Source organism: Terrapene carolina, unplaced genomic scaffold, assembly GCF_002925995.2.
Source record: "Terrapene carolina triunguis isolate 2854851 unplaced genomic scaffold, T_m_triunguis-2.0 Scaffold68, whole genome shotgun sequence".
NCBI classification, from domain to species: Eukaryota; Metazoa; Chordata; order Testudines; family Emydidae; genus Terrapene; species Terrapene triunguis.
Window position 1 is genome coordinate 22,125,831 of NW_020664419.1, and position 17,182 is coordinate 22,143,012.

Sequence of the window (17,182 nt, forward strand, 5' to 3'; positions counted from 1 at the left end):
ATGTAACCCGCCCCACCTCCTTCCAGAATGTGTTTTAAAGTGTAATACAGAAATGTAAACTAGTGATACTCAGACTTCAGCGGTTCATGAGCCAAATTAGTTATAAACATTACCCAAAAGAGCCAGAGTACTGCAAATTCATGGTTTCATTTACTATTTAGATATATTATATATACAATCCTCACAGCAAAATGACTGACCAAGTATTATTTTATCAATTACAATTGGTTAATAACGTAGTAAAAGCATCCTGATTGGTTAATAATTAAAATCACACCGTTTTAATATCATGTTCTGCAAAGAACTGCAGAAGATGCATTAAAGAGCCACTTGTGGCTTGTGAGCCTCAGTTTGAGTATCACTTATGTAAACTGTTCACTTTGTATGGTTATCCTATATAGCGGATTATCATGGCACCTCAATTTCATTCTGTCCAAACTGCTGGCAATGGGTGCACGTGGAAGAAATCTGATGTCCAACATCACAGGTTTAAAACAAAGTCAAAAGGATATTAGTGTTTCACTACCAGAACTAAACTTTATTTCCATTTTATTACATATTTGTATTTGATGTTGAGTACATTTAACATAGGATTTAAGTGAAGAATATTTACTCTCCACTAAACAAGTTAAGGAGGAATGTAAAACTAGAAAAATGGTTTAAACTTTACGTTTTGAATTTTGGCAAATAAAACAATAAATACTTTTCTATTTTCTCCTCAGATCTTCTAAGATGGATCTTGTTACAAAAAGATTTAGCATCAGTTTCATAGCCATGCATCTCAGGAAAAAATAGTCATAAAATCCATTTCTTATGCTAAATACTGGTTACAAATAAATTATTTAGAGTATTAACACAAAACGTCCAACTCCTATTTTTAAATACAAACACTGTACTATAATTAAATGGGGATAATTAAAATCTCAATGGCTACAAATCTAATTATTTAAAGCAAACCCAAACATGCTGTTTGCTTCAGTATGGAAGAATTACGATATTGTAAGGTTCAAGCACGGTAATAGGTTATATCTGACATCACTATCAACCCTTTGGTGTCTGGGATGTCAACTGCCAATCACTTGGTGGCAAGAGTTGAGGATTGACTAGCACCAGGTGATTAAAGTACTAACATTATTTTAAAATGAATGACACGACTTTCTGAAAGTGACATGCACAGCTTAGGGAATTCATAGAAAAGTCCCAAATAAACTGAAATCTAGATATAATATCAAACAGTCACTTGTGTACTTCATGGCAGACAAAAAGAAAACAGTGCTTTCACAGCATATCCCCAGCTTTTAATTACAAAAATATCAGTTATGGGTAGTCAATAGTTATCAAAATCTTTATTGGTACAGGATGAAAGCAGTTTTTTTTTTTAAACCATACATCATAAAATTCTCTAATACATATCATATGGAGGAGTGAAAGTCTCTATTCTATTTAACTGTTACTAATTCTATCTCTGGAGTTAAAATCTTTCCTGACCAAATATGAACAATATGGGTAACTGCAATAGAATGCAGATCCAGGTGTGAAAGGTCAGTGTTTATCATCTTACTAAAACTCTACTTTTTGAAACGATACATCACCGAAGTGTATAATCACATACAGTAAGAGTGAAAAAATTTTTTAAACAAATAAAACAAACTATTGCGACTGGGCTTAAGTGTTTTAACTTCATATCCCGGAAACATCCCGGAAACATTACAAGCTCTTTGATGTGGCCCTTTTTGGTGTGACAGTAAGAACAATAAAGTATGGCTTTTTAAGCTTCCTTCAAATAAAAGTATGTTTTGTATTATTTGTGGTTGGTCTAAATTGTTTGATCTCTTCTAAACCATTTGCCCTGTAACATCACTTGCTAATACATTACAGCCAGAACCAAAATGCAACACCTGTACAATGGTCAGTGACTTAGTTACTCTTTAGCATAGATAACGTTACAGAAACCATTGCTTTTCTAAAAAAGGAGGGATTCATTTTCTCATAAGAGCCACCCTACAGTACAGTCAAACATCTGAAAACTTGCTATGGTTTGTCAAACAAAATCACTGACAGCTTTGTCCTCCAGCAGGTATTCAAGCAAGCATATGCAGAGAGTGAATAAAATCAAGCACAGCTGACTAAAAAGTACCTTTCATATATTTTGTTTTCACAATTATCCCTCTGTATCATGTCCCCCCTGGGGGGATTCATGTAAAAGAAGTTTGTCTAGCATAATATTTTATTAAAGTTGTTTAACAAAAAATAGTTAAACATATTTATACAATTTAACATCCAGTCTGATAAAAGGCAAATCAATGAAAAAAAATACAAAAAGTAAAAAAGTGCACTACCCAGTCCAGTATTTCACTTTAAAGTCATGTCACTTACAATATATGAAAAATAAACCCAGAAGTATAATTACTTTAAAATACACCGCTTCCATATTTATCAGTATTTTACACGTATATTCTGTAGTGGAAGAGGATATCTCTTAAAAACTTTACTCTTAAAATATTGAGGTGCATATGCCAAGTGGACTATACTTGACAAGAGACAAGTTGCAGTAGAGAATTCTTTCAAATTTGGCATTCCATTTACATACCATACACTGCTAGCTAGGCCTATACGCTTATAGTACCTAAAGATTCCAGCAAGAACAGTAATTTTCTTTAATGTAGAATGACTACTACAGATAACTACAAGGAACAATGAGGTCAGCAATTCTATGGGTCTTAAGTAGGTACAAGTCCTGATTTAACCTTCAAAATGGTACAATGTCACAAGAAACGTTAAGGCCATTTTTATTTGCTGATTAATGGACAAAAGGCAATGATTTTTCCTCCAAAATATTTTCTTGAAAGTCTGTGCTCATAAAAATCATGAAAAGTTGGAAAGACTTAATTATTGAAACTTTAAATATATTTTACACAATCTTGTTTGTACAAAAATACAAGTTAAATATAAACAAAGTAATCATGATAATTTTATGTAAATCCATTTTGTGATATTCTATTCCATATAAAAATGTTTCTCTGCTCTGTCTCATTTGTGAAAAGATCAATACCAGATTGAATCACTACTGGCAAAGGGCCCTAAAAAGCACACTTCAGCATTAAATAGATTTTACATTTTAAGTACCATTTCCTAATTTCATCTTTTCTAAAGACTGGTGCAAAAAAGGAAAGAAAAAAGGTAGTATGTCCATAAACCAACAAATAATTTGGCTATAATGTATCATAAAACACAAACACACAGATCTGTACAACAAACTCGTCAGCTATGCAGTACATACTCATTACACAGAGAGACATGGAATTAAACTTAATGAGGTGCCACTTCTAGTTCATTGTCCTTCAGTCTGGCATTTCTCCTTACTTCGTCAAACGAGTAAGACTTCATTACCTTTCCGTTCTTGAAGACCGTATGAAGGAGATCCTGTAACAGATACCACTTTGTTTCAGTGAATGTGAAATAAGATCTTTCAAGAAGAAATGCTGAACACACATGTATACTAGTTACACTGTCAGATGTAAACTTCTATATGATCCTGCAAACACGTATGCACTGCTCAACTTTATATATGAGTAGCCCTGTAGACATCAATGTGACTTACTGATATATATGTAAAAATGAGCACCCACATAAAGTGTTTGTGAGATTGGGACCTTAGTTGCTAAGAGACTAACTTTTGTGTTTCTATTTGTAACACTATCATTCTAACATTATTAAAATCTTATAAATATTTCAGCCATATTATGCATGTGTAGTAGTTTATAGTACAAAGAATTAGTATATACAGTCTCAAAATAAATTAAAAACATCAACCTCTTGTGCCAGGCCACTGTGGAAAGCACATAAACTAAGAGTGGGGAAAATATTTTATACACACTGCTAGAGCAATTAATAGGGAAGGTGAAGCTCACTTGACCAACACCCGAGTGTAATTCTGATATTAGAACTAAGGGTGCGATCTGACATTCACTTCCCTCAGTGTGCAGAGAGACCAAAACATTTTTCCCCTCTGGAATGGCTATTGGAAAAGCTGTTTGCAGCATCTCGCAGAAATCTCCTTTGCATATATCCTCGTATTAAACAGAGCATCACCAAAGACACAAGCTGTAAGTTAGAAGTGTAACAAAAGCCAACTCTGTATAGAGTGTTAATGTGAACAACACATCCCATCACATGGACCTGCAATTTTAGTCAACCAGGCCTGGGGAGCAGAGAGTATTTTGTATTCAGCTTCCATCTAGTGACATTAATGAATAAGCCACTTCAACACAGTAGGCAGAAAATCTTTCCTCCTTACCCATTGTACTTGCTAGAGATGGAGGACCATATTTTGCCTGATTTTGAACAGACTCAAAGCTTTGGGGGTCCTAAATTGTGTTGTGATAAGGCCTACCTCCTATGATTGAAAGCTAGGATGGACAAGTGTGTTACTCTGTGGGGCTCAAAGGGTTACCAAAATATACCACCTCCTACAAAAGTGCCATGCAAATACCCGTTCTCACTTTCAGGTGACACTGTAAATAAGAAGAGGGCAGCATTATCTCCTGTAAATGTAAACAAACTTGTTTGTCTTAGCGATTGGCTAAACAAGAAGTAGGACTGAGTGTCCTTGTAGGCTCTGAAGTTTTACATTGTTTTGTTTTTGAGTACAGTTCTATGCACTTTCACGACAAAAAGATTGCACTACTGTACTTGTATGAGGTGAATTGAAAAATACTATTTCTTTTATCATTTTTACAGTGCAAATATTTGTAATAAAAAAATAATATACACTTTGATTTCAATTACAACACAGAATACAATATATATGAAAATGTAGAAAAACATCCAAAATATGTAATACATTTCAATTGGTATTCTATTGTTTAACACTGCAATTAATCGCAATTAATCGACAGTCCTTGAAATTATAGATCTGTTTGAGAAATCTAAAGGCAAAAGTGATATATGTGCCTTCCTTGCTTGCGAACAGGCAAGTCTATATGACTGCACCTTTCTCTTTCAAGATACATCAGGCAGCTTCTATGACAAACTGTTCTGCAGTGAAGAGGTGTTATTCTCTTGGCCTATCCACTAAGTCACCTCCTTCCTCTCTATCCTCACTTGCATGTTAGTGTAACCTGGAGAATAAAGATTCTAAAAATCTGTGCATAAATACTACTTAGGAAATTTCCTGTATACAGCCACTCTTTATCTGAAGACAGTTAATTGATCCAAAAAGACCAAAGGATTGCATGACTTCTGCAATCTCCCCGACTCTTCCTCCCCAAAAACTGCCCTGCCATTGTACTGTCCTGCCAGCTGCCATATGCTGCTGACAATTCATACATTTGATCTCTTTATAAGGGCCCCTAGTATTTGTACACAACTGCCTGTAAAGGTTTTCTTTAGAATGCGCTAGTGCCTGTTGTGATCACCTGCACCAAGCGTAACATGTCTAGTAACTGTAGGGTTAACACTGAGAAGAAAGTGGCTACTGGGTGAAGCGGCTGCAAAGGCAGGAATGGTCACTCCCCCTCCAAGAAAAAGTCCTTTCCTCAGTAAGAAATCAAAATCCAATAATCTGATGTTTCTTTGCCAACCAAGCACTGTGGCAATTCAGAAAGCCTGGGCAAAAGCTGATAGCATACACATCTCTCACCACCTCGCTCTCCAATTTAAAACACGGCAACCAAATATTTCCTCTCTTAGCACGCATATCACAGCCCCCACATATATCCCTTCTACACCAAATTCAGGAGCCCATATTAAATGTCAAGCCAATGCAGAGCTCTCAGTAGTTGTTTCGTCCTGCATTCAACTCATATCCTATCGACTTTGTATCTCCCCTCTTTGCTGCACTCTACATTTGAAACTGCTTCTCTTGGCCTATCCACTAAGTCTCCTCCTTCCTCTCCTTCAAATCTACTGAGCCTGCCACTACTGATCAACTACAGCTACCTGTTCTCACCTCTTGCACCCAAATGTTGTTTAGTGTCTATCTGAACATGACTCAGCGTTCCAAAAGGCAGTGAACTTTTAAATCCTCATCAAGTATTATGAATACATGCAGTGCAATGAAATGGCTAGAAGCCAGGAGTGCTGGATTTACTCTCTGATTTGCCCCAGATTTAGCTCAACACTTTGGGCAAGTCATTTAATTTCTGCTTTCCTACATCTGAAAAGTGGAGAAATACCAACTGGAAGAAGCATTGCAAAGCTAGTTTATAAATCCTTGTCTGGAAGTCTCTAAGGGTGGTATTTTTTTTAAGTGCTCAGAGTGGGCCTAATTCTCCTCCCTCTGAAGTTAAAGGAAGTTTTATCTCAGATTTCAATATGAACAGAATTAGGCCTACGCCAAGTGCTTTTAAAAATTCAACACTAAACCATAATTAGCATAATCATCAATAATGTAACATTTAACCCATAGCAAGTTAGGCAGTTCTCAGGTGTTACTTGGCATCTGGCCAATTTCCTTGGTTATTTGGGGCTACTAAGGGTGTGATGTGCTGGAAACGGGGGGGGGGGGGAATGTGGCTGTATGAGCAACAGCCCTACGCTCTCTGCTAGGGGGGGCCTTCTAATGTACCCCGCTTCTCCCTACAGCTGGATCCTGCCTCCTCCCCTCAAATTAGATAAGAGGCAGGAAGGGAAAAGCAGATACTGGGGTGCTGAAGTGGGAAGATAAAGAGTGGGTGGGTGCAAGTTAGTGCAGGTGTACAACACCCTACTGGGGATGGGATCATTTTGAAAATTGGAAGATGAGAAGAGTCCTTATGTTGAGAGAGGTTGAAAACATCCCCCCCAGCCCCTTTTGCCTCCAAAATATCTCGGAGGAGTGTGCTAATGCTCAGTGATTCAGATCAATTCACTGAGGAGGTCTGCAGTCATCCTACTGGTAAAACTGGTCATTGACGTCCCAGGTACATCTTGAAGAGAACACACTGGATATCTGTTGTAAAGGGGGCGGGGGTGGGGGAGGAAATCAGTGAAATAAGATGCATTTACTGAGATATTCTGTGGCCTCCAGAGTACAGTGTCAAGGGATTAATCAAAGTTTATGGCACAATTAAAGTTTTGAGTTTAAATTTGTAGACGACTTTAATGCAGTTTTGAAGGCTATGCTCAGCGATACAGTATATAATGCCACACACTGCAGATATGGCATCGTAGACAGAATGGAGCTAAAAATGGTTTGAGAACAGGACAAGAACAGCAGCTTGGCTTTTATGAACATACCAGAAAACCTTAATTTTTTAAAAAGGAAATAAACGAGGACATGCTCTCTAAAGGGTTCTTTACCAGAAAATGGATTTTTAAAAATCCATTTAAAAAGACTCCAGTTGACAAAAGATATTTAAATATTGAGGGAGTATTACAGAGGTTGCACTGTAAGAACATTCTACATTTCATCAACAGACTGTTCAGATCTGGAAAAAGGCAGACAATTTTTCCCATTACTTTCCTATAATCCCAACTGAAAATACTAGAGAGTAAAACTAAGTGATAACTACAATGCTGTTTATACTGAATTTGCTATAGATGGAGCTTCTGAGATTATTTGATAGAGGTTATTGGTCAAATATAAAGAAGGCTGAAAACAAATCTCAAAAACAAGCTTAACTATCTAAGCTACTTTCTCTCAGTTTGGGTTAGCACTGGGAATGAAGACATCTACTTCTGGTGAAGTGATAAGTCAGAATACATACATGACCATATTCTTCAAGATCCCCCTTGCCTTCCTCTAATGTAACAAAATCTCCATTGGGTGTCCTATGTAAAGAGAGTCGACCTTTCTTTGACCTTTTGTTAGGATCCGCTACTGGATCCTTAAAGACATTCACCTGGAAATCAAAGTGAGAAGAAGTTAGTATAAAAAGAGATATTCAAATGAGTGCTCATGCACATCATGCAGATGGTGCTAACGTGATTGAAATATGAAGCAATACAAATACAGTAAAACCTCAGATACAAACACCAGAATTACAGACTGACTGGTCAACCGGACCCCACGTGAAACCGGAAGTAACCAATCAGGAAAAGCGGAGACGACAACAACAACAACAAAAAAGCAAATACTGTACTGTGCCTGTATTGCATGTTAAAGGTGGGGACATGTGGGCAACCTGTCCCTGTCCCCACCACCATGCGCGAGGCATCCACTTACAGCTAGGAGTTGAAGATGCTGTGAGTCGCAGGCAAAGCTGTGAGCCCCTGCTGCCAGCCGAAAGCAGCTGGAGCAGGAGCAGCACTGGGATCTGCAATGCTTTCCTGTAAGCCTTGGGTGTTGTTTTCACCTCCCCTCCCTCGGCCAATCGGGAGTGGGACAAGCTTCCCCAGAAAGAAGCTGCCTAGCTGCATCTGGAACCTGGCCCGGAGCGTGAACTGCTGGAGCCAGAGCGGCGTTTTGTTCGGCGTTACGAACCTTTCAGAGTTATGGACAATCTCCATTCCCAAGATGTCCATAACCAGGGGCGGCTCCAGGCACCAGCGCACCAAGCACGTGCCTGGGGCGGCAAGCCGCGGGGTGCAGCCTGCCGGTCACCGTGAGGGCGGCAGTCAGGCTGCCTTCGGCAGCATGCCTGCAGGAGGTCTGCTGGTCCCGTAGCTTCGGCAGCGAGTACGCTGAAGGTGCGGGACCGATGGACCTCCCGCAGGCATGCCGCCGAATCCACGTTACCAGCGGACCTCCCGCAGGCATGCCGCCGAAGCCTGCCTCACTGCCGTGCTTGGGGCGGCAAAATGCATAGAGCTGCCCCTGTCCATAACTCGGAGTTCATATGTGATAAAATGAGTGAAAAAATTAGAGGTCATACCCCAAGGCCATTGGTCACCACATAACTGCATTTGAAGGAACAATTCAAGAGATCCCTTGTTAATTTCTGCAGCAAAGCTCCACCAGATCCAAAGGAAACATTTTCAATACTCCATTTATTCTTCTTCATTCCCTCCACAATCTGATAAGAAAAAGAAACAGTGATAAAGGAATGTATTTTAAGAGCTGGGCTGATAAGTGCCATTTTCCATAATTTGTTATTGCATATTTTGAGAAGATGCTCTTTTACAGACAATTAAGCCAGCTAGCATTCAGGTTCAAGAAGATATATGTAAAATATTGTCAATACTTGGCATGCTGTTTGAATTTTTAATTGATACTTTAGCTTGAGATAATTATAAAATTGTACTGCTGGAGAACTGTTATCTGCACTGTAACATGCAATATAAAACACCACCCCCTCCCTTCCCAAGACAAGAGTAGTACAGTAATGCAACACCCAGCCACAGAGCCCTAAAGCATATTATTTATTTGCCCAAACTTAATCCTTCATGGTGGCATTCAAGAGCCTTCTGATGGTTGTCAAAATTGTGGGCCAACTCTAGATTTCACAGATGCTCAAGTTATAGAATGTGTTCTGAAACAAAGTGATCATTTCACCCACAAACACCAAGAGAGGGGCTTTGCTTGCCTCTACCCAGAACTACAATAGAGCAATTCTTCCTAAGGATATGCAGCCTAGAATTAGTTGTATTAGAGATTTCTAGGATGATATTCAAGTGGTAGAGCATTCGTTTTACCCTCTTCTTCAACCAAAGATCTTGAGCGATTCTTGTTTGGCATCTTTTCTGAGAGTTATCAGAAAAAAAGTTAAATGCAATCCCATCAACAGACAATTTAAAAACTTGCCATAAATATGCCTTCTCATAACACAAGAATCCTCTAGTCCAGAGTCATGATTGATGTATTAGCCCTACCCACAATGGCCAGAGAAGCTGATTGGTCAAAGATCTGTTTTCCTGAACTGCTCCCCTATATGAGCTTGGAAAGCATGTCACAACCCAGGTCAAGAAACTTCCAGTGCTTGGAGTCACCTATAAACATACTACTAACCAGAGTGCGAAAGTCCCAGATGAGAGGATTCTTCTGTTATGGCTCATCATCCCAAACCTGCATGACAAGGAGATCGATCCCACCAGTCACTGCTTCTGACTCTGCAAATACTGCAGGATGGTGTGCCCCGTGCTTGCAACATTCATGACAACAGTACAGAGCTGTGCAGGCTCCAGGTTTCTATCAGAGATGGCCAAAACCAAGGATGCCCATGTGGATTTGTGGGATTTTGAAAAGGCGGCGCAAAAATTATGGGACACCGATGAAATTATGGGATGGAGAATAATGCATTCTGGGAAGCTGACCCCATGCTCCTAGTCACCCCTGCCCAACTCGTTTCAGCTCCATCATGCATTGCCAAAATTCCCAAGAGACAGTGCACTGGAAGGTGGCGAGTTGCACAGTGGGATACCTACCCATGATACACCACATTCTGCATCGACACAAGTGCTCCTGGTGAGTATGCACACCACTGACACAAGGAGCCAACTACGCACGTGCACAAGCAACGTACTAACTGCGGCGGCTGTATGCTGACGTAACTTGAATCAACATGAGTTTGTAGTGTAGACATGGCCTCAATTTAGAAGTGGACCATCCACATAGAGGAGCACTAAAGTTCTAGACTTACTCTTACAGGATATGTTTAAGGCCTAAAGCCATGACAGGGAAGCCAACAGGTAATGGTATAGGAAAAGGCAGCACACAGCACAGCAGCTGAGATACAACTTCTCAAGGTTATGCTCCAGACTTCTTCCCACCAGGTCTTTAGGGGCAACATCTCCCTCTAACACACACATCTCTTTAGAGAATTTCCCCTGCCTCCGTTCCAGCATATACCGATTCCTCAACCCGACAAGGAGAAAGGAATGTCAGACCTCCCTGTAGTACTTCAATTTAACGGAATCTTGAGGGATCCTGAAAATTTCTCTTCTATACATTTAAAACCAATATGATTTTTAGCAATGAACTTCACATCCTCTGGTGCCAATGACTAGGGGATTCTGATTTGGACACTACTTCCTAGAGAGGAGTATGAGCAGGAAGGGAGTCTCCTTCCTTGGTGGATTAGAGGCTTTCCTAGAAGCCATTTGTAGAAGGGGAACCCGAGGAGGACAAATGATTCAGAGTTGTTAATTGGGTCTGAATGAGGGAGATTCTCCAAGAGCCTCTGGAATAACTGAAGGAGACAAGGAAGGGGTAGGAAGAAGAGCGGTTTGTGCAGACTCCCTTCAAGCACAACCTCCAAAAAATTGTTAGAAGATGGCCATGAGCAACATCTCATCCAGGAACATGAAGCTGCCTGGGAGGACCAGTCATTTTGAGGGGACACTCCCAGGTTAACAGGCATTACCAGTGCAGAGTGGCATAACTGGGCTCTGCTTGACTGGTGTAGTAGAGTGGGGCAAGAAATCACAGCTGCAGGGTTGGTCCCCTTCAACCAGCATCCAGCCACATGCTTCACCCCGTTCTGTCCATGGCATCCCTGGACAGTGGGCCTTCTTATGCTGTGGACACATTCCTCGATTACCTCAGCTGATGAACAAACACCTTTGGATGAAAAGTTGGCTTCAACCCATCCACACTCCCATCATGAGGGTCCTTCATTGGTCAGAATGACCTTGTGTGTGTGTGTGTGGGTAATAGTATGACCCTTGCTTATGCTATAGCAAAGTTCTGATTCTACCAATGACCCTTCTGCTGAGATCCACATTTGGTGCTTCCAGAGAGGAGGAGGAGGAGGAGGAGGAGGAGGAGCAGCAAGTAGAAGAAGAGGAAGGAATTACTTCCACCAAAAACCTCAAAGGTCTGCAGCCTTTCCCCAGAGCAATGCCACACAGAAGAGTTTCTCATTGTGGTGGAGGCAGCAAGACAGAGGGCGTGTTGTACTTTCCAGCTCATACAGAGGAAGCAATTCAGGTGTCCAGATTTTGACCAGCTAACCCAGGGGTTCTCAAACTTCATTGCAACGTGACCCCCTTCTGACAACAAAAATTACTACATGGCCCCAGGAGGGGGACCGAAGCCTGAGTCCACCCAAGCCCCACCACCTGAGTGGGGAAAGCCAAAGCCCAAGCCCCATGGCCCCGGGCTGGGGGCCCCAGCCAAAGCTCAAGGGCTTCAGCCCCAGTTGGGGGCCTGTAACCTGAGCCCCACCACCCAGGGCTGAAGCCTTTGGGCTTTGGCCCCAGGCAGTGGGGCTCAGGCCCCAGCTTCATCCCAGGCCCCAGCAAGTCTAATGCCAGCCCTAGCGACTCCATTAAAACGGGGTCCCAACCCACTCTGGGGTCCTGACCCACAGTTTGAGAACTGCTGAGCTAACCATTTCCATTGTAGGCACTGTTAGTCCATCAGTCATAATCCCAAACTAGAGGATTCTCTAGTATGAGAATTTAAAGATGGCTGGAAATTAAATGCTCAAAGATAATCTCTTGAAGGTCTACTATATTTTGCAGTTAGCAGATTGCAATGATTTAAAAGTGAAAACATCAAAATAAGAAGTCAAACAGAAGGTTCCTTACCTGTGCTACCAGTATCCCCTAAAATAAAGAATTTTAAAAATCCAGTTTACACTCTTCCTGCTGTTTTTTTTGTTTTTGTTTCATCTAGTTTGGACAGTGAACTAGACTGATCAGTTAATTTCTCATTCTAGGCATTTTCATAGCATGCCCATCACCACAGTACTGTATCTGGTACATGACATTGTAGTTACATTTGAGATTCCAACACTGATGTGGAACGTTTAAAGTTTGTTTTAACTTTCAAGGAGTTTAAAAGTAATCACTATGAATATGTATATACAGATAAGATCATGTTAAACTATTTAAAAATGTTTTATTCTACATGAAACCTACATTTCTACGTGTAAAATACTTGTAAGTGCCTCTTTAAAGCAATCCCAGCATTGATATCCTGTACATCAACATGGGAGATCTGGGATTATTGAAACAACAGGAGTAAGAATGCCTTTGCAATTTTAAATAAGTATAAACTTGGTTCTCTTATACCAAGTGTTATGACTTTTTGTTCTTGCAGGTAATGCTATGCTGCTAAAAGGCTCATGGCGGGGAAATTAGTACATATATTTTTATATCCTACATTTTTGGGATCTGAATAGGAAAGTAATTTAAATACAGACTTATCCCTTGTGTCCATTTCCTCTCACATTAGGTATTAGAAAGAACTTTTCCTGTCCTATTTACACCTTGCAGCACAGTACTGAATCTCCATATCCTGAAGAACAAGGTCCCACCCCTCTTTCTCCATAAATATATATTTTAAAGACTGGTCATGATTTTGTGATAGGAGGCAACTAGATACTAGTCGCCTCCTAGAATTTTGTCAGGTTAAGGAAAAGTCTTACCAGAATCTCACTGTCTTTCTTCTGGAAAGACTCTGAATTTACTGGGCCAAATTAATCGCTGGTGTAGCCCCATCAGAGGTCAATGGAGTCAAACCAGGAATAAATATGGCCCAATATATTCTAACTCTCAATTGAATTCTGTTTAACAATCAGACAATGTTACCAAGTGTTCAGTAGTTATGTATTAAAGAGAGGATACTACTCCTGGGGGGGATTCTGCGCCACTGTGCATGCACAGAATTCATGTCCCCCACAGATTTCTTTGCTTTCCCACAGAAAAATGACTCTCTGACGGGGAAGCAAAGCGAAGCCACAAGAGCAGTCATGCGACCCTCCCCAGCAGTATGTTTTGGGTGTCCAGGGCTGCCAGCAGAGAGGTAAATCACTGTGGGGCAAGCGGTGGGACTGGGGAAGACCTGGCTGGTGGCTCCTACCCTGTGCCGGGCTCACCTGCTAGTCCTAGCTGGGGAGGATGGGACTTCCTCTTCCCCAGCACAGCATCCGGAGCCGGGTCAGACCCACCCCCATATTTCTCTCCAGGCTGCAGGAAGCTCTGCAGACTCCTCACCCATCGCTCCTTAGCTGCAGGGAGAGGGATCACTGTATGCGGAGCTGCTCCCCCATTCACACAACCCCCATGCATCCAGACCCCCTCATACCTAGACCCTCATGTTGAGCCTCACCCCCCACACACACTCAGAACTCCCTCTCCACCTGGACCACCCCGACGAGCCATCTGCACCTGGATCCCCACTCTACTGAGCCCCAACCAGCTGCACCTGGATCCCCACACCCCATTGAGCCCCACTCCCCCAGCATCTGGACCCCCCACTGAGTCCCCTCCACACCCAACCCCTCCGCTGAACTCTATCCCCTCCCCAACACCCAGACCCTGCGCTACTGAGCCCCAATCACCTTCACCTGGACCCCCATGCAGAGTCCCATTACCGTTGCACCCAGAACTCCCCAACAAGCCCATGTGCATCCAGATTGCCCCAAACAGAACCCTCTCAACCCACACCTGGATCCCCCCACACTAAGCCCCTCCATACTTAGATCCTGAGGGCTGAGCCTGCCTTCCCATACCTGGTGCACCTGTCACACAGGAGTAGGGCCCTGGGGTGTTTGTGGGACAGGCTCGGTCCTTGCGCTGTGTCAGGGTTGGGTGCAACCTCACTGCTGAGCCATGTCCTGGGGGGGGGGGGGGGGAGAAGAGAGGGAAAGCTGCAGAGTGATATCCTACCTCTGTGCACCAGTGGTCTATCTTCCCCAATGCCATGCTGGAGCCGCCACATGTATTTGACAAATAAAACTTGCAGAATTTTGAAATATTGTGCGCAGAATTTCTATTTTTTTGGCACAGAATGCCATCAGGAGTAGAATATCCAGATGCAGTTATTTCATGCTTGCTGTTATCACAGTTGTGCATTATACAGAAAGACTATTCTCGTCAAATCACTCTCTCCATCAAACAAACCAAGAAAATCAGATTTGTTTTTCCAGGGCTGTCATGGCACGAGTTTGTTAGCTGCTTTCTATTACAAGGCAATCTTCCCACCAACAATTCTGTTACTCGATATCCCAACTATCATCCTCTCTCTGAGGACTTGAAAGTGACATGTAAACACCTTCGTAGCTTTGTTGTTTGGGTTCATGTTCGTGGATCTCAGATTATACATGCAAATGGTTTATCAAACTGAACAGATGCACGACTCCCACCAGTGTGCCACTGCTTTACTCCCACTTCTGTGGTCTAGTTTCTCTAGTCCTTAATTCAAAAGAATGCAAAGCTGCTCAGACCTGGTGAACTGGAGTTCCTGTGCGTACTTTCAATATCTAAGAGGTTTCACTGAACTATTTCCTAATTTATTTTGTAGCACTGCATCAGTATTTACTAAGGTGAAGACGATGAATGCCCTGAGCAATGCTGGTATTCATTTTCAAAGCAAAAGGCATTAATCCTGTGATGGCCTGACTCTTAACATCAAGTAACTAATGAAGTGCAGAAATAAGATTAACCAATCCTGCTCTGCACTTCCTTCCACCAGACAATAGCAAGTTCGTCACTAGAGTTTCCAGGAGGTAATAGAAACTTTGGCTTCTACCTTGCTGAAATTGTACTTTTTAATTTTAACAGTAGGATATTATGTGTCCATCTATCAGACTATCGGGCACCAGTAGGTTACTGTGGTATAATTTTGCATAAAACATGGATTGCTCAATTATTCTCATTAGCTGGGCTTTTAAAGATGCCCCCCCACCATCACCATATTTTATACTAACAATGGTTTGTAGACACTTTTGCATTTGCTTTCAAAAGTATCTCCTTCAAAAAGCACAAGTACACCTTGAAAGTTTGAATGCAGACATATTTAATTTACAACCTAACAATTCAAACTAGTTAATTACTACTGTTGCCACAGCGCAAGTCATGACTGGCACACTAGAGACAAATAAAAGGATAGATCTTTGCCCTGAGTTTAATCCTAATTAGTTTCAACATGGGAGGGTCAGTAAAGAAACATTAACATCTGACTAGCTGTAACAGACTCCAGATTAAAGGAGGACACTGCCAATTTCATCTGATACATTAAGAAAATTCATACCTCTTGCAGCGTGTTGATATCCACACCATCCCCCTGAATAACTCTGATATAAGGGGGCAACACCTTGTAGCCTTTTGCATTTTCTACAACAGGGAACTTCTTTCCTAAGATCTCCAAAACCTGTAGAAAACAAAATGGAAGCAATTCTGTTTCTACTTCTCCCACTCTAGCAAAGTTAAACATCAAATCCATTAAACTTAATAGAATTAATTTTTGTTAGCATTTTGAGTACATGGCTCAGAGCAAAGCCATGCTGTACTCTAAATACTCCAGCCATTGTGCAAAGGGTGGTTTAGAAGAAAATGGCTTAGGAGACAATAGGGTCTGTATAGTCACATGGCTAAAGAGGACTAATCATACCCAATCCCCACTTTTCTGCTTAACCACAAATTGGCAGCTAGACTCTCCTCAGTAGGTCAACCCAGCATATTACTCTCTCTCTTTTTTAAAAACTTTTCTTTACTTTACACAATGCGAACAGTGGATGTGCCCTTCACATTTCTCAGATCCATTAGCACCATATGCCTCATGGAGTAAGGATTGCTGTCTGAGGTCTCAGTTTAAACTAGCAATACTCAAATTTTAGATCCTGATCCACACTGACTTTTTTCATGGTTCTGAGAAAGGAACTTTGCTTAATCTCTCTATGGTGATGTAGTACTTGCCTTAGAGAAAAAAGTACCCAGACAGGTTAAATCTGTATTTGTCCTAGTAGATAGCCAACGTGTAATAGCACCGAGAGTTACTTTAATGGAATGATTGTTAGCTTTTATGATAAGTTTTCTACATGCAAATGTGTGTTCTAAATAGCTTTATATTTTTTTGTGGCATAATGCAATGACCAGGAGAACCACATGGTGACTTGCCTGCCCGGAGTAAAAGTTGCGCATCTCTCGAGGCATCTAGATAGACTTATGTGTAGTGTTGGGGAGGAGCCGGTGGTCATGGTACATGTAGGTACCAATGACATAGGGAAGGATAGGAGAGAGGTCCTGAAGGCCAAATTTAGGCTGCTAGGTAAGAGATTGAAGTCCAGGACCTCCATGGTAGCACTCTCTGAAGTGCTTCCAGTTCCATGCGCAGGACCAGTTAGACAGGCAGAACTTCAAGGCCTCAATGCATGGATGAGACGATGGTGTACGGAGGAGGGGTTTAGATTTATTCGGAACTGGGGAAACTTTTGGGAAAGGGGGAGCCTATACAAGAGGGATTGGTTCCAATCAGGTGATTGCTGGCACTTAAAATTAAAAAGGTCATAGAGCAGTTTTTAAACTAAGCGCTGGGGAAAAGCTGACAGGTGCAGAGGAGCATGTGGTTTGGACAGAGACATCCTTTAGGGGAGGA

The 17,182-nt window shown here is 41.5% G+C and overlaps 1 protein-coding gene across 1 annotated transcript in view; it reads right to left on the bottom strand.

Annotated features, from left to right (window-relative positions):
* Positions 1-532: 532 nt before the first annotated feature.
* The window catches only part of NAMPT (nicotinamide phosphoribosyltransferase), a 58,727-nt gene continuing 42,077 nt past the window's right edge, over positions 533-17,182 (bottom strand). Inside the window, exons 8-11 of the mRNA XM_024208494.3 lie at positions 15,839-15,958; positions 8,796-8,936; positions 7,689-7,823; positions 533-3,423 (exon numbers count right to left, since the gene is read on the bottom strand). Coding sequence (XP_024064262.1) covers positions 3,310-3,423; positions 7,689-7,823; positions 8,796-8,936; positions 15,839-15,958 — 510 coding nt within the window. The 3' untranslated portion in view covers positions 533-3,309. The remainder of the gene's footprint in view (positions 3,424-7,688; positions 7,824-8,795; positions 8,937-15,838; positions 15,959-17,182) is intronic.